We start from the raw sequence: 18,423 nt of genomic DNA, 5'->3' as shown, positions 1-18,423 counted from the left end.
TGTTGGTGTGCATCAGGGGTCAGTCTTGAGTCCCATGTTGTTTATCATGGTACTTGAAGCCCTTTCACGTGACTTTAGAAACGGACTCCCGTAGGAGTTGTTGTATGCTGATGATTTGGTGCTGATTGCAGAGAACGAAAGGGAGGTGGAGGAATGGTTTAGGAAGTGGAGGGATGGTATGGGGCACAAGGGTTTAAGGGTAAATGCAGATAAAACAAAAGTGATGATGTCAAGGGTTGGTGGCGGTACTGTCAAAGACGAGGGAGAGTGGCCATGTGCAGTTTGCCACAAGGGCGTGGGAAGTAATTCCATCTTGTGCGGTGTTTGTGATAAATGGGTGCATAAGAGATGTAGTGGTATCAGAGGTAGACTGCGAGATAATGCTGATTTTATGTGTATGGCGTGTCGGGGTGAGCAGGTGGAGATTGTCAGACGTGAAAGGATTGAACTTGCTGGTGAATCTCTTGAGTGTGTGGAAGAGTTTTGTTATTTGGGAGACATGTTGTGTGCTGGAGGTGGGGCTGGAGCTAGCTCTGTGGCTAGGGTGAGAAGTGGTTGGAAGAAGTTCAGGGAGCTCTTGCCTCTCCTGACATTGAGAGAGGACTCTCCCTACGTGCTAAGGGGTCTTTGTATGCAGCATGTGTTAGGAGTGTAATGCTGTATGACAGTGAGACCTAGGCAGTGAAGGAGGAAGATATTCGCCGGCTCAGACGTACAGAAATGACAATGATTAGGTGGATGTGCAGTGCGTCCCTGTGTCCAAGGCCTGGAGGGGCTGGGTTTACAATGGAAGAGTTAAGACATAGAATGGGACTGGAGTGTATTGGTGTTGTGATGATGAGAGGTAGATTGAGATGGTTTGGACATGTGGAGAGGATGGGGGATGAAAATTGGGTGAGGAAGGTGAGAAGTGTTAATACTGGGGGTGGGGTTATGAGGGGCAGACCGAGCAAGACATGGGACGAGGTCATTAAGTGTGACTTCAGGGTTAAGGGACTGAACAGAGAGGCTGCAATGGATCGTGCAGCGTGGAGAGCCGCCATTAGGTGACCAAGGCTGACACATGCAAGCATGTTGGAGCCTTTAAGAACAAAAACGTTAAAAACGAAAGCAATCGGATTGAGCCAGTGAAGGTTCATATCCAAGGGGTGGTTGGGCTGAAGAATGTGGAAAGAATGAAGGAAAGAAAGACAAGAGGGAGTGTAAAGTCACCCGTAGGCAAAAAGAGAAGGAAAGAATGAAGGAGAGAAAGACAGAAGAGAATGGAAGGAAAGTAGGATGGAGAGAAAAGGGCAGACACCCGAGAGCAGCACTACATCGAGTGAGTGGATGGTGAGCGCCCCCACCTACCACAATATATATATATGTGTGTGTGTGTGTGTGTGTGTGTGTGTGTGTATGTATATATACACACACACACACATATGGAAACATATAATATAAACATAACATATAAATGGACACATATAATAAATTAGTGGAGAAAGTGAGTAAACTGGAGAAAACTTTTCAAATGCAAACAGAGGTAATCAGAAAGGAACTACACCTGAAGAAAGGGAAAACTGAAGAATTAGTAAAGGAAATAAACAGAAAAGAACTACAACAGATGAGTTATCAGTTGAGGTAGACTCACTGCGAAAGAGAACAAGTGAAATGGTGAGTACAGTGGTCAATTATGAGAGATTGTTGGAAGAGTGATACAGATAAAATTAAGCATTCAAGCAGTCTGACAGAACAAAGCAGTGATATTGAAGAGAAAATGGCTCAAGCAAATGGAATGATGAGAAATTGCACACATGAAGCATAAAATACATATGCTGAGGTCTTAAAAGTGAAACAAGAGTTAAAAAACAAGGTCAAAGAAAAATGTATAAAAAAAGAAAGTGAAAGAAATCATATAAAACAGCCCAGAGAAGCTTTAGGAATGAGCTGAGATCAACAAATCTATAGTAATCACTGGTAAAGATGAAGAAGATACGAACAGAATTTCTAGAGACCAAAAGGAAATGATAAATACAGTAAAATGAACGTATTTAACCCACCCCGTCCCGTCGATGTATGGGTACGTTGCAACATTTTGCATTTGCCAGTCCTGGCGACGCACTGATACGTCGTGCAATTGCAAGGTCCCTAATTTGCACAATTTTCAATTTTCGCGCGTGATTTTTCGTACGTATACACAGGACACCTTCCTCTATTCCTCTACAAGATGCCAAGCAGGGACAATGCCTTACACCGCATAACCTCCCCCCTCTCCCCCTCATGCCACGGTCTCGGCAATTCACCTGTTACCAGTGACCTGGCCAGTAAAGATATTCAAGGCCAGAGTGATTCCCCAATCGATGACAATGTGGAGGACAAAATTTACATAGCATTAGAAGAAGAAACAGTCAGAAATAATGGTCAGGTAATGTGGCAAAAGAAGGTCAGGTATGGTGATTAGTTAGTGAGTGAAACAATGCTTATAATGCCTATATTACTGCTTGAAAACCAATATACAGTACTCTCATACTACATATAAATTCGTACCAAGTAAATAAATAAATACCGTTTATGAGTTTTGTGAAATAGTTACCCTCCCATAGAACTCGTTTTCTTTGGTGCCAGCCTGTTAGAAAACCCAGTCAGGTAAGGAGGTACTCCTACCTGGATCGAGTATTTTAAACCTCAGGTGAGCGATTTCTCTATGAATTTTCGATGTTTCTCACCAAAAGCGGAGGTTTTAACCAAAAAAAAATTTTTCGAAAATACCTCGGGATTGGGGGATGTCGGAGGTGCGGAAAACCTCGGGACGTGACGGGTTAAAGAAGTATCAAACGACATCTGTGAGAAAGATATAAACGAATACAAAAGGCTAGGGAAATATGAACCAACTCAAGGCCCCTGAAAGTAACCTTCCAAAGTGTGAACACTACAGAAGAAATATTTTTAAAAATTGTCAACAAACTCAAGCAATAAGAGGAATTCAAAAAACGGTATGGATAAAAAGATGCCTAACTCAGGAGGAATGGGGATTACTAAAGGAAGAGGGAAGAAGCAAAAGCAAAAAATATGGAAAGATCAGAGGAAGAGAGAAGTCAATTTTTTTTTTTTTTACAAAGTAATAGGGTTACAAGTAAGAAAATGGCACATAAACATCGATCCATCCATCATCCAATTCTACATTGCCCCATAAGGAGCATACGAGCCCGGGGCTAGGCAAGTTGGTCCTGACATTTAAGATGAGAGTGACCAGCCTCACTCATCCCTGAGTGGCATTATGTGAGCAATAAACCCCAACCACCCCTCGGATATAAACCTTCACTGGTTCAATTCCATTGGAGTGCCATAATTACCCACTAAACCAGCAGGTGCCAAAACTGGTTATATGGTTACCACCCAGTGTTGTAAATTGTTTCCTGGTGTACAGGAAACCATTTGGCTTGTCACTCAGTGTAAAGTCACCCATTGGCAGAAGGAAGAGGAAAGAATGAAGGAAAGACAGAGGAGGGACTGTAAAGTCACCCGTAAGCAGAAGGAAGAGGATAGAATGAAGGAAAGACAGATGAGGATGGAAGGAAAGAGGATGGAGGAGAGGAAAGGGCAGACACCCGAGAGCAGCACTACAACGAGTGAGTGGATGGCGAGCACCTCCAAATACAGCAGGGCCTTAAAAAAAAAAAAAAGGAAGGTGGTAAACTCAACCTGTGTCAAATATGTAAACAACATGACTAAGATGATATACTCAAATGTAGATGGAATGGTATCTATATTATTAGAGATAAAAGACCATACCAAAGAAAAGGATCCTCATATTATCTGCCTAACTGACACAAAATTAACCCCAACTATCCAATAACACCCTAAGTTTTTATTAATACAATATACGAAGTTAGAAATTTGAAAAAAAGGAGGAGGAGTTATGATATTAAAAAAGAAAAATCCCCGAGTCAAAGAGACAGAACTAGATGTGCCCTCACAAATAGAATTAATTGCAGCAGAGATCAATACATCTGAAGGGAAAATAATGGTGGCAAACTTATACATGCCATCCAAGACAAACACTTGGGACAGAGATGAATATGAAGACTTGGCTGAAAGTACAATACAGAGTTTGGCAGCCCTACTGCAGAGAATGGAAAAAAAAATCTGAAAGAATTATACTAACTGGAGATTTCAACACATATAAATGTCTGAATACTCTTGATGTAAGAAGCTATGAAAGCTGTTTGGATCAAAAGCTCCTGGATATTATGCAGGAGTTTTTCCTAACACAACATGTAAAGGAAAACACCAAAAAAAGGGGACCAGAAGAACTATCACTATTAGAAGAAAATGAAACTGACAACATAATGTATCACCCTCCTTTTGGCAAAAGTGACCATGCAGTATTAAATTGTAATTTCAGAACAGCATATGATATACCAGTGGTTGGCGATAATATAAGCTACAAAAAGAGCCTAAACTACAAAAAAGGCAACTATCATGACCTAAAGATGTACTTGTATAGAGACAGATTGGGAGAAGGAGCTTAGAGGACAAGACATTAATGTTATATATAGAAAATGCTATGAATTTTACAAAATAGGGAGTCCAAAATTACATCCCTCAGCACAAAAAACAGAAATAAGGATAAAGAAATCATTTAATATTCAACGTAAAAAAAACAAAAGGGAAAAAGAGATTGCTGTGGAATTGATACAGACGACATAATAGTGAAAGGGCATATAACACCTATAAGCAGACATGAAATGATTATACAAGGATAAGGAGAGAAGCTCAAAGGCAGTCAGAGCCTTGAGGAAGGCATTATAAATAAATGTGCTGATCAACCGAAGCTGTTTTACAGCTACATACGAAGCAAAACTAAAGTCAGAGATAAAATACAGTCTGTCATGGACGAGGGGAAAATCTATTTCAATGAAGAAGATATCTGTGAAGTACTGTACAAAGAATTCCAATCAGTTTTTACAGATGAAAGTAGATATGAGAGTGATGAAAAGGAACAAGCATGCCCACACATATTAACAAATATAGGCATATCGGAACAAGAGGTCCAGGAAGAGTTAAGCAAATTAGACAAAGGAACAGCAAAGGTCCTGATGAGATTTCAGGATGGGTAGTACATGAACGTGCAGAAGAGTTAACCAGACTAATATACGAGTATTTAACATTCAAGGAATCCTTAAGTCAAGGTAAACTACAGTACCTGATATTTGGAAGAAAGCACGCATTGTTCCACTATTCAAATAAAGAAACAGACAAAATCCTCTACCAACCACTATCACTGACCAGTATTGTAAGTAAGAAAAATTTGGGTAAATCATCTGGAAAAACACAATATGATAACAGGAAGACAGTTCGGTTTTAGAAGGGGAAAGTCATGTGCTACTAATCTATGAAGCTACTATGACAGAGTTGCAGAAACACTACAGAAATGAGAATGATGGTAGACAATATCTATTTGGATTTCAAGAAGGCATTTGGCAGAGTACCACACCAAAGGCGTTTATGGAAACTGTACCATCAAGGAGGAATCCAAGGTAATCTGTATTGTTGGATGCAAGATTTTCTCAGAAGAAGGGAAATGAGAACAGGTCTAAGGGGAAATTACTCATCATGGAGAGAAGTGACTAGTGGAGTTTCACAGGTCTCACTGCTGGCACCAACTCTGTTTTTATTATGTATAAATAACACTGACAGCAACATGTAATGGAAACTATCTAAATATGTTTACTGACGATATAAAAATACAAAGGAGAATTACAAACAGACTCTCGCAGAGAACTACATCCATCATCCAGTCCTATGTTGTCCCATGAGGAGCGTAGGAGCCCAAGGTTAGGCAAGTTGGTTGTGACATTTAAGATGAGAGTGACCAGCCTCACTCATCCCCGAGTGGCATTATGTGAGCAATAAACCCTAACCACCCTGTGGATATAAACCTATACAGGCTCAATCCGACTAGAGAGCCTTAAGAGCCTTAATTACCCACTAAACCACCAGGTGCCATAGTTTGGTTATATGGTTACCATCCAGAGTAGTAAATAATTTCCTGGCATACAGGAAACCATTTGGCTTGTCACTCACTGTAGAGTCACCCATAGGCAGAAGGAAGAGGAAAGAATGCAGGAAAGAAAGACAGAAGAGAACTACAAGAATAATTAAATAAGCTTCATGAATGAGGCAACAGATGGCAAATGGAATTCACTATGGACAAATGCCATGCAGTCTAATCAAATTTTGTAAAAGTGAAAAACAATTAGACTGGGACTAAGCTAGGCAGTTCAACCCTACACATATCAGAAAAAGAGAAGGTCCTAAGAGCAATTATCAACAACAAACTATCTCTGGCTGACCACATCAATGAGAAGTACAGAACATGTATGCACTGCCTGCTAATATAAGGGTAGCATTCTCATATATAAATGAGGACATGCAAAGAAAGATAATCACATTGTTCATTTGACCAACTCAGGAGTATGGAACAGTAGTCTGGAATCCACATCTCAAAAAACACATTGATAGACCGAAAAGGTGCAAAGGGCTGCTGCAAGATGGGCACCATGCTTAAGGGATCTAAGTCATGATGAGTAGAAAAATTAAATCTACCAACATTACAAGAGAGAAGGAAAAGAGGAGACATGATTATGCTATATAAATGTATCATAGGAAAAAAGAAAATAAGACATAAGTAAGTATATAACCTATGGGGAAGCAACAGCAAGAGGGCTCAGCAAAAACCTACATAAAAAGAGAGATGATAAAGACTTAAGGAAATTCAGTTTGCCAAACAGTGCTATTGATCCGTGGAATGCACTACCGAAAGAAAAAGTGTGTGCCAAGACTATTCATAAATTTAAGGATATGTATGATGAAATTGGTCAAAACACAAGACAGTACAAGCTTTACTCATTCCTGTAAAGCTAAAATTAGGTAAGAACATACACACACACACACACACACACACACACACACACACACACACACACACACAAACACACACACACAAACACACACACACACACACACACAAACACACACAATCTCTTGATTAAAATACGAGTGGCATTCCATTACTGTACACGGATGAGGAAATGATGAAAAAATTGATAGTGGCCATGATCCGCCCCAGTTTGGAATATGTGGCAGTAGCGTGGTCCCCACACAAGAAGAAAGATATAAATAAGGTCAAGAGAATACAAAGAACAGCAACCAAGATGGTCCCCAGCCTGGCAGATCTGTCTTATGGAGAGAGGCTGGAAAAGCTGGACCTGCCTTCCCTATAAGAAAGAAGAGAGAGAAGCGACATGACTGCAGTGTTCAGGGCCATGATGGGACTAGATAAAATTGCTAAAAATGATCTGTTTGTATGGGAAGGGAAAGTAACATGAGGACATGGAATGAAACTGAAAAAGCCAAGTTGTTTGAAGGATATCAAGAAATATAGCTTTCCATATAGATGCATAGACGTGTGGAACAGCCTGGACAAAGAGATCGTCCAGTCTAAAAACTTAAATGAGTTCAAAACAAAATCTGACTTAATGAGAAAATGAGATAGGACCCCACGAGCGTAGCTCAGTTCCTGTATATCACAACTAGGTAAATACACACACACACACACACACACACACACACACACACACACAATGGGAACTTCCAAGATAACGAGAGCTCAATACGAAACAACCCAGCAATGCTAAACAATAGAACCTCACCTGGAGAACATGCCCTTGTTGGCAGGTGCGGGAGTGCCAAACTCTGCTCTTGTAATTTTGCCAGCTGCTTGATTCTGCTCATACACCTTGGACCGTACGAAGCGGTTGCTGTACGTGACATTGCCATCCTTGATCTCAAATCTATAGGGAAAAGTTACCAATGAGTGTGGGGTGGTTTATGCAGAGTCTAGAGTAAACAACTACCATACACTACTATTTAAGGATGATTATTAAATTACAGGCCTGTTCTCTAGATTTTCTGTACCAGAGGAAATAATAATGGGGAACTTGATTTTTGGCTGGTGTGTCACAGTATATGTTGCACCTCAGAATGCCGTCATACTTGAAACTCAAATCCTAACTAAGTGTGGGCAAGTAACATATTAAATGTCATAAAAAAAGTAATGCCCTGGGGTGCTACTCTCATGGGAAGCACAGGAGCTAATGTGCAATCAAATGCAAAAGACCAATTGCCTTCTCCATCTCTTTCTCACTGCTGGATTCATGGATGCTGGGACCATCACCCAGACATGAAAGATATTACTGGTTTGCTCATATCTACACACCTATGAATCCAGCAATGAAACATGATGCGGGGGGGATGAAAGAACTTCATTACTGTATTTGACTGCCTGAAAAGTTTTATGCTTGGGATTTAATATCAATGAATATGGTAGTCAGTCTACATGGCTGTTTGTGAACAGCATTCATAAAATAGTACTGCATCACACAGTATCCAGCCAGCATATTTTCTATTATAATAAGGAACTTCAAGCAATAACTGATATAAGTCTGTAAGCAACAATATCATGTACCCATGAGAAGAATTAAAGCCTTCCACCCAAATCCATGGGTTCTTACTTCTGTAGGAGGGCTGATGCATCAAAGGCATGGCGATACTCTTGCTGCCCCACCTTGGTCAGCCCAGGCCCATTGTAGATAAGTTTCCCCTTCAGCCATTCTGGTATGGTTCCTATGGGGTCAGGGACAGGTTAGTACGTAATAGGTGATTAAGAACAATATTATTGATACACCCCTCTGTGTGTTTCAGGTTTTTGAACAGGGGTCAGAGTGAAATGAGAACAACTACGGTATAAATCCGTGTTTAAGAAATATGCATAGTGGCTACCCAGTAATGTATGATGCTTCCTGTATATGGATAATTATGACTATTAAAGCATTAAGTTAGAGTACTTTCACGTTAGGAGTACAGCATAGTGTAACCACTCACTCTAGGATTAAAACAGGCAGTGAAGGGAAAAAAAAGGGGGGGGGAGGGGGGAGAATATAATCAACAACAACAGCACCCAGAATAAACTGCACTTTTTTAAACCCTTGAATCCGGTGACATGTATATATTTCTTCTTGCTATCTCCGGACGATTTTAATAATCTTAATGGAGACTTTTCTAATGGGGGGCAGCCGCAATGGCAGTCTTCATTAACCCTTCAATACTGTGATGCTCCTAAGATGAATAAAATCGTCTGAAAATGGCAAGAACAAGGCAGAACTACCACAGGATGTTGGGGTTTAACACTGCTACGTTACCCAGTACACATTCAATCTAGCTATAATTCTTGCAATCTGCACTAGAAACATCCGAACCAAAGTACGTGATTAAAAAAAAAAGACAATAGACCTGTGGCACTTATGCAATAATACTGCAAACTGACTAATCTAGTTCAACACCTAACCTTGCCTAACCCACCCACTTGCATGTCATAAACAAACTTGGTTCACCACACTGGTTTGATTTACTTCTTGTCAAAATACTACATAACATATTGGAATACTGTCCAAAATTTTTAGCATTAATACGTTGTTGATGAAAATACAGCTCGATATTTTCTGTCGTCTTTCTCTCAGTTATTAGATTTGAGTGTTGCACCTATGATACTGTTCAGAATGACCTAAAAGCAAGGGTATCTTCAAAGTTCAAACAGAAGCATGATTAGGACTGGGATGATTTCTGGGTGGATGGTGGAGGGGGACTGGTAATTGAAAAATACAAGAACTCTGTAACTGTCCTATGGACGGTCACTAGTCTCCACGTACCGGTACTGTTTCATAGTGGCTTTGACCCCAATGGGGAGATGTGGATTTTTTTTTTTCTATCAGAAATGGTCCATGCAAGGACACATAACCTGGGCCCCTCATTCATCTATGCCCTCAGATTCCTTGAGTCTTCGGTTCTCCTGAAATCGTGAGATTCTGAGGCCGAAATAAGAAAAATAAGGTATTATTTTGGAAATACACCCAACTAACGTAGAGTGAAATTCAGATGGTAGTCATTTGGTTTATGCAATTTTAATAATTTTTTCTTCTACTGTAAAGTACACCCATCGCAAATTCACTTTTCAGCACCAAGTTGATAAGCAGGGGAAGTGGGAGTTGTTCAGTTCGTAGCTCTTCTGTTAGCCCATTGAATCTAGGTCCAGACTAGATTAAATTAGGTTAAGTTGTTAGATTAAATTAGGTTCGGTTAGGTTTAGGTTAAGTTAGATGCAATGAAAGACGGAGATAGGAGCTGGAGATTTCGGCCCCCCATCCCCCCCCCCCCTTTTTTTTTTAATGTACGAAGGGCATTTGTGACGAATGCTTATAAGAGAAAATGCTTAGAGCTGCTTTAATTCAGCAATAAGCATACTGTATTAATGTCAGTGCCAGTTAGTTGGGTGTATTTCCGAAAATTTACCAAAAATAATTCCAACGTAAACAAGTCCACCTACGTAGTTGGCAGGGATAAGAAACAATCTTATCCTTGGTAGTTGGTGGAAACTAATAATAAAAGGAAATTAAACTCTTAGGAATCGGTCTGCCAAGATTCATCTACTGTCCTTCGGACAGTCACTAGTATCCTTCTACTGTTGCTTACAATGACGACCTCATTGGGGAGATTTATTATTTTTTTTTTTTTTCTATCAGCAATGGCCCACGCCAAGACATATACCCTGGACCGTTCAGACTCCCTGCTCAGTTTCCGGTTTTCCTGGAATCGTTGCCGGACTCTTGAGGCGGGAATAATAATAATACCAACGAAAACAAGTCTCTACCTCTGTACTGTAGCAGGTAGAGACTAATTACAGGATACGACACCATTTCACCGTGAGGCAGACCTTACCAGAGAGCTGACATGGGACTGGGTCTGGGGTTTCCTTATCACAGTGGCGGCAAAGCACGGAGTAGTCATATTTGCCGCAGTTGTCCACAGCTACAGACCTGAAATGGACAGGTTGATTTTGATAACTTGCAACGGGACATCTGAATATGTTAGTCATGAAACTCAGTCTCCCGGTCCTAAATTACGGCTCATTGTAAAAAAGCGTTTAACAACATATGCTTGTCCAACAACGTCATTAAAAAAAAAAATCCAAATCACTTCATGTACAGGGAAGAGAATATCTCCAACCAATTTCACCATGATCCTTCCCACAGGCCTATTTCCTAACAGCCCCCGGAAATTATTAACTGGCCTCAAGAACTCGTGGTTTAGCCTACACGTACGGGTATTTGTGGTCATCAAAAAATAGATATTGTACAATGCCAGAAATAGTAACAAGAAAAAAAAAAAAAAAGCTTATTCACTTTATCCAGCAATTAACTTTCTCCCTGCCCCTAATTTTACCAAATTTTAACACGCATAGCCTACAGATTGTATGAGTTACCGATCACTCTAAGAGCAACACTTTATAATTAGCAGCGCAGAAGGCTGCCTTGCCAGCCACTCACCCAAACTGGATTTTCTGCGCTCTCAACATGGATACATGTAATTGCCTTCTATTAAATTATTGCCTTGTGAATTACAGCACCTACTGCTTGTGCCAAGAACAAATTACACTCAACCCTCGGCTATCACGCCTATATAAAAAACTACCCAAATACCTTTATCACGCACTAAATGCCTGCTATCACGCACTGCAAAATGTTTGAAAATTTCAAAAAGGCCAGGCTCCAGTGCTCCACCCAGCCAACAAAAGATTCACTCTGTGATTGGTCGTGTGACTTCAGCGCCAGCCGAGCACTGATTGGCCACCTGACCGAGTCTGCTGCCCACCAAACCATTCAAGTGCGCGCCCTCAGACCGTGAACAGTGATGGCGAGAACAATAACCTTTTTTATGATATGACCATGGCCAACGTACCCCCTCCCCGTCCCCCTACCATCACCCAACATAATGCTGCGGCACCTGGCAGGGAAATAAAGAAGAGGAAGAACCTATGTTATGCAGATAAACTGGAAATGTGAAACTTATAGAGAATGGTGAGACCAAGCGAAGTGTGGGGAAGAAACATAACATCAATGAGTCAACTGTGAGGGGTATTTATAAGAATACTGTATTGTTGAGTGAAGACGAAGGGGAGCTGCAAGGCTTGGTGGATGAGTTTGGGAGAGTGTGTAAGAAACAGAATCTAAAGGTGAATGTAGGGAAGAGTAATGTGATGGTCTTTGAGAGAGGTGAAGTCAGTGAATGTACAGCGAGGTTGGATGGTGAGGAATTGGAAAATGTGAGTACGTTTAAGTACTTGGGTAGTGTGATGAGTAAGGATGGAGGTTTGGAGGGTGAAGTGCTTGAAAGGGTACAGCAGGGAAGAAAGGTTGCTGGTTCGTTGAAACCAGTGATAAGAAACAGGGAAGTGAGCACGGAAGTGAAAAAGTTACTACATGACAGTATTGTGATACCAACTCTAACGTATGGAAGTGAAGCTTGGACGTGTTGGAAGGACACAAGTCAAGAGTGAGAGCAGTGGAAATGAGTTATTTAAGAGGAGCCTGTGGAGTCACATGGAGAGACAGGCTGACGAATGAGGATATAAAGGAGCGTTGTGGTGTGGATGTGGATGTGATAGGAAGCATTATGAGGAACACACTGAGGTGGTTTGGCCATGTGGAGAGGATGGAGGGTGAAAGACTGATGAAGAGAGTGTATGTGAGTGAAGTGGAGGGGGGAAGAGGGAGGGGGAGACCGAGGATGAGATGGAGGGATGGGGTGGAGAGGTATATGAGAGAGGGGGGTGTGAGTTGTGAGCAGGGCAGTGAAATGGCGGGGGACAGGGCGACTTGGAGGCGATTTGTTTGTGGCCACCCCAAACGGGATTGAGGCGTCTGGCAATAGATAGATAGATAGATAGATAGATAGTGATCACATCATAAAACATGCTCATTTTTAGACTATTATATATTAATATGTGGTACAAAAAAGGTATCTTAGGGGTAAATATTGAGGTCATGGCACCAATTAGAATTATTACCATAAGTTCTTCAATTCGGCTATCACGGTTTCAGCTATAGCGCAGCCATAGCGGGACCAACTGGGAGTGAAAGCCGAGGGTTGAGTGTACTTCTCCCTTCACCTACGACACCCATCTCCTAAAGAATCCCGCCATCTCTTCTGCACAAACTCTCTGTCCTTGGATTAATACATTATCTTACCTTCTTGCTTGTCGTCCTGCAATATTCCTTATGTAATAACACACACACACACACACACACACACACAGTGGGAGTCACAGATAGCAGACGTGCGACCTCGGCGCTCCGAACCAACACGGCCAGTGGCATTACCTAAATTAGTATCTTTATATGAGTCAAGCTCTGTACGAGGTTAGACTAAATGATTTTTCATTATTAAAAGAAAAAAAAAAAATAAGAAGTTTAAACAAAACTTGTTAAAAAAAAAAAAAGAGAACCAAGAGGCGAAAGAATGCGCTCAGTCAGCTGAGGTTTGTTTAGACTACAGCTGCACGGGGTAGGTAAGTACATGTACTCTGTGCTTTTAGTATTGCAAAATGGACACATACTTTAGTAAAGCAATTTTGGAAAAGAAAAGGGATAAAGGTAGAAAGCAACAGCCCAAAAGTCATTAGCATATAACTCTTACTTAAAATCAAAAACATCTGAATCACTCTCCCAATTTAAAATTGCTAGAAATCATGCAAAAGCTGTATTAAATCTATCTAAATCAAACTTTCTTCAAAAGCAAGCATCAAAACTACTTAACAACCCAAATGACAATAGAATATTCTGGTCAACTCTTAATTCTTTCAATAATAACTTTAACAAGTCATCTTCCATTCCCCCACTAAAATCTTCAGATGGCAATATTACAAATGACCCACGTGGGAAAGCAGATATCTTTGCTAGTACCTTTGCCAGAAATTCTACCATAGATGATACCAGCCAGAATGTCTCAGTACTGGAACTTGACTCTCCCGAAATTGCCCCACTTAAAATACAGACAAGATACGTAAAATCCATCCTAGACAATTTACCTACCAACAAAGCTCCAGGCCCAGATGGAATTCCGCCAATTGTTTTGAAAAAGTGTTCCCCTGAACTTGCCTCTGTCCTAGCTAAATTATTCAAACTATGCATACGTACTTCTTTATTCCCAAATTCATGGAAAGAAGCCAATATCCACCCAGTTCCGAAGAAAGGGAGTTCGTCTGACCCCTCCAATTACAGACCAATAGCTGTCACATCTTCTCTTGGTAAGGTATTTGAAACTTTAATTAATAAGCATATTGTTAAACATCTTGAATCCAACAACTTAATTAGTGATAGACAATACGGTTTTTGCCACGAAAGATCCACCATTGACATACTCAATCTCTTAACTCATACCATTCATCAATCAATTGATCTTTTTGGAGAAACTCATGCAGTAGCTCTTGATATCTCTAAAGCTTTTGACAGAGTATGGCACCGTTCCCTGCTGTCCAAACTCCCTTGCTATGGACTAACGTCTTTTGTTCCTTTGATTTCTTCTTATCTTAGTGACAGGAAAATAAGAGTAAAAGTAGATGATGTATATTCGAATTTCCACTCAATTAACGCCGGCGTGCTGCAGAGATCAGTTCTGGCGCCAACCCTATTTCTGGTTCATATTATTGATCTCTTATCTGTCACTCACAATCCCATTCACTCATATGCAGATGACTCAACACTACATAGTTCATTCACACTCGGACATCCATTTACAAAGTATAATATCTCTACCTCTCAACTCAGTACAGCCATCTCCATAAATCAAGATCTATCTACAATCAGTGAATGGGGACAAAACAACCTTGTCTCTTTTAATGCTAGTAAAACTAAATATATACAGTTTACTAATAGACAGATATTGCCAGATTCGTACATTGCCTTCAGTGCTACTAATATTCCCACCTCCAAAAGTATTGAAATTCTTGGTGTCTCACTTAACAGTGCCCTCAGCTGGACCTCTCATGTTAGATCACTTGCTAAAACCGCCTCAAAGAAACTTGGATTATTATACAGAGTCCGTAACTTCTTCGCCGATGAGCAGTTGGCTATAATTTATAAGAGTCATGTGCGCTCTCAGCTTGAATATTGCTCACCCTTGTGGAATGGTTGTGGAAAGGTTGCATTAAGACAACTAGACAAAATTCAGAATAAAGCTGTTAGAATCATTAACAACCCTGCCATTACATATAAACTACCTCCCCTGCAAGTAAGAAGGAATGTTGCCTCCCTTGCATTATTTTACAGATATTTTTTTGGCAAATGCTCAGACGAAGTTGCGTCCATGGTGCCACCTCTCCATGCCTTCCCTCGTGCTACACGGGCATCTGGTAGTGCTCATGACTGGAATGTCACTCAACCATATTACAGAACTTCTGCCCATCAGAATTCTTTCATTCCCCGAACTGCATCTCTCTGGAACTCGCTTCCCCAGAGTTGTTTTCCTCCAAATTTCAACCCACAACTGTTCAAGTCTAACTGTTACAGATATTTTATGAACAGAGGACACCAGTAATCTGGTGTATGGATTATTTTTTTTCACCCATTGGTTTTCCTTCCTCCGTTCTGTTATTTAAAAAAAAAAAAAAAAAAAAAAAAAAAAAAAAATTCTACCAAGAACTGGTTGAAGTGGAGACGCACAATAGACTGGTTGAACGTTTACACAAACTAGAAATGGCTTTCAAAAATGAAATTGATGAAATAAAGAAGCACATGCACTTGCAAAAGGAAGAAATAGAAAAACTAGGAAGGGAGGCCAACAAGAAAGACACAACCATCAGTGAACTAACAGTGGAATTGAGTACACTTACGAAGAAAATGAGTGAAATGGCAAGTACAGTAGTCAATCACGAGTGTTATGGAAGAGTTCAAAAATGATACAGACACAATTAGGCAAGTAAGCAGTCTGATAGACCAAAGCAGTGATATTGAGGAGATGATAACACAGGTGAATGAAGCTGTGCAAAGCTACAAAAATGATGTGGAAACCACATATGCTGAAATGGTAAAAGTAAAGAAAGACTTAGAAACAAGGGTGGAGGAAAAAAGCATTAAAAAGGAAGTGAAAAGAATAATCCAAAACAATCCAAAGTTAGTCAGAGATTCAGTAGATATAAACAAATCTAGAGTAATCACTGGTATAGAAGAGGAAGAAGTAAAAAACAAGATCACAAGAGACAAAAAGGAGATGGCAAATGTAATGAGCTTACTGAAAGAAGTATCAGAGGAAATCTGTAGTAAAGACATAGAAGAACATAAAAGGTTAGGGAAATACGAGAAAAGCAAGACAAGACCTCTAAAGATGACTTTCCTGAGTGTAAACACTGTGGAGGAGATACTAAAAAATGCAAAGAATCTTATGGAAAAAGAGGAGCTCAAAAATGTATGGATAAAAAGATGCCTAACACAAGAGGAACTGGAATTACTGAAAGAGAAGAGGGAGGAAGCAAAAACAAAAAATGAGGGAAGATCAGAAGAGGAGAAGAACAATTTTTTTTTACAAAGTAATAGGATTGCAGGTACAAAAGTGGTACATAAACAGGATGGAATAAAAAGGAGGAAGGTAGTAAAACCATGTCATGACAAGTATATAAACAATATGATAAAGTTGATGTACTCAAATGTGGATGGAATAGTATCTAAATTACTAGACATGAATGATTATGTCAGCAAAAATGAACCACAAATAATATGCCTAACTGAAACAAAATTAACACCAAGGATATTGAATGACATATTAAACTTAGAGGAATACAATAAGACAGAAATTTAAAAAAAGGAGGAGGAATTATAATAACTAAGAAAAATCTAAAAGTCAATGAAATAAAACTAGATATACCATCACATGTAGAGCTGATTGCAGTCGAGATCAACACATCCGAAGGGAAAGTAATTGTAGCCAATTTGTACATGCCACCCAGATCAAACACATGGGAAAGAGACGAATATGAGGACCTGGCAGAGAGTACAATTCAGAGTTTAAGATCATTACTACATAAAATGGAAGAGAAATCGGAAAGAATTATACTAACTGGAGATTTTAATACAAATATAAATTGGAATACTCTAGATATAATTAGCCAAGAAAGCTGTTGGGACCAAAAGTCCTGGATCTCGTGCACGAGTTTTTCCTAACGCAACATGTGAGGGAAACCACCAGAAGAAGAGGACTCGATGTACCTTCAGTGCTAAATCTAATATTTACTAGGCAAGAAAATGATATTGACAGTTTAATATATCACCCTCCACTCGGCAAAAGCGATCATGCAGTACGAAATTACAACTTCAGGATAGCATATGACATAGTTAACTGCAATGAAAGTTAAAAAAAAAGCCTAAACTATAAAAAGGGAAATTATCAAGACCTAAAGATGTATTTCTTAGAAGTTGATTGGGAAAATGAGCTTAGAGGACAAGATTTAAATGCTGTATATAAAAAATTCTGTGAATTTTATGAAATAGGAGTCCAGAAGTACATCCCACAGCACAAAGAAGCAGATAAGAAAATACAGAAATGGTTCAATATAGAATGTAAAAAATCAAAAGAAAGAAGAGATTTGTTGTGGAATAGATACAGAAGACACAATAGTGAAAGGGCATATAATAATTACAAACAGGCAAGAAACGATTATACAAGAATAAGGAGGGAAGCCCAAAAACAGTTTGAGGAGGATATAATAAATAAAAGTAGTCATCAACCAAAGCTGTTTTACAGCTACATCAGAAGCAAAACCAAAGTAAAAGATATAATACAATCCATTACGGACGAGGGAATCACTTATACGCAAGAGAAAGATATTTGTGAAGCATTAAATAAGAATTTCCAATTAGTTTTTACAAAAGAAAGAAATTTTGAAAGGGACTATGTGGAACATGCATGTCCACACATACTACCAGATATACAAATAGCAGAAAAAGTAATACAGGAGGAGTTAAGTAAATTAGACAGAGGAAAGCAAGTGGTCCTGATGAAATTTCATGTTGGGTACTACAAGAATGTGCAAAGGAGTTAAGTAAACCATTATTTTTAATTTTCAAGAAATCCTTGAGTCAAGGTAAACTACCTGATATTTGGAAGAAAGGAAATATTGTCCCCTTATTCAAGAAAGGAAATAGATAAAATCCACTCAACTACCGACCAGTATCACTGACCAGTGTTGTAAGCAAGGTATTAGAAAAGCTTATAAGAAAAGCTTGGGTAAATCATCCAGAAGAACACAGCATGATAACAGAAAGACAGTTTGGTTTCAAAAAAGGAAAATCATGTGCTACTAATCTGTTGAGCTACTATGACAGAGTAACAAACACAATACAGGAAAGAGAAGGATGGGTGGACAGTATCTATGTAGATTTCAAGAAAGCTTTTGACACAGTACCACACCAAAGACTTTTATGGAAACTGTACCATCAAGGAGGAATTCGAGGCAAACTGTTTTGCTGGATGCAAGATTTTCTCATAAAAAGA

At 39.6% G+C, this 18,423-nt stretch overlaps 1 protein-coding gene across 1 annotated transcript in view; it reads right to left on the bottom strand.

Annotated features, from left to right (window-relative positions):
- The window catches only part of LOC145389591 (carotenoid isomerooxygenase-like), a 72,096-nt gene that overhangs the window by 19,708 nt on the left and 33,965 nt on the right, over nucleotides 1–18,423 (bottom strand). The window contains exons 2-4 of the mRNA XM_080264846.1: nucleotides 10,819–10,916; nucleotides 8,559–8,670; nucleotides 7,698–7,838 (exon numbers count right to left, since the gene is read on the bottom strand). Coding sequence (XP_080120972.1) covers nucleotides 7,698–7,838; nucleotides 8,559–8,670; nucleotides 10,819–10,916 — 351 coding nt within the window. The remainder of the gene's footprint in view (nucleotides 1–7,697; nucleotides 7,839–8,558; nucleotides 8,671–10,818; nucleotides 10,917–18,423) is intronic.

This window comes from Coenobita brevimanus, chromosome 14 (genome assembly GCF_032717465.1).
Source record: "Coenobita brevimanus isolate Jiangsu-jjx chromosome 14, ASM3271746v2, whole genome shotgun sequence".
In the NCBI taxonomy this organism is placed as follows: domain Eukaryota; kingdom Metazoa; phylum Arthropoda; class Malacostraca; order Decapoda; family Coenobitidae; genus Coenobita; species Coenobita brevimanus.
The sequence above is the reverse complement of the archived record's forward strand: the minus strand, read 5'-3'. Positions and strand labels throughout refer to the sequence as shown.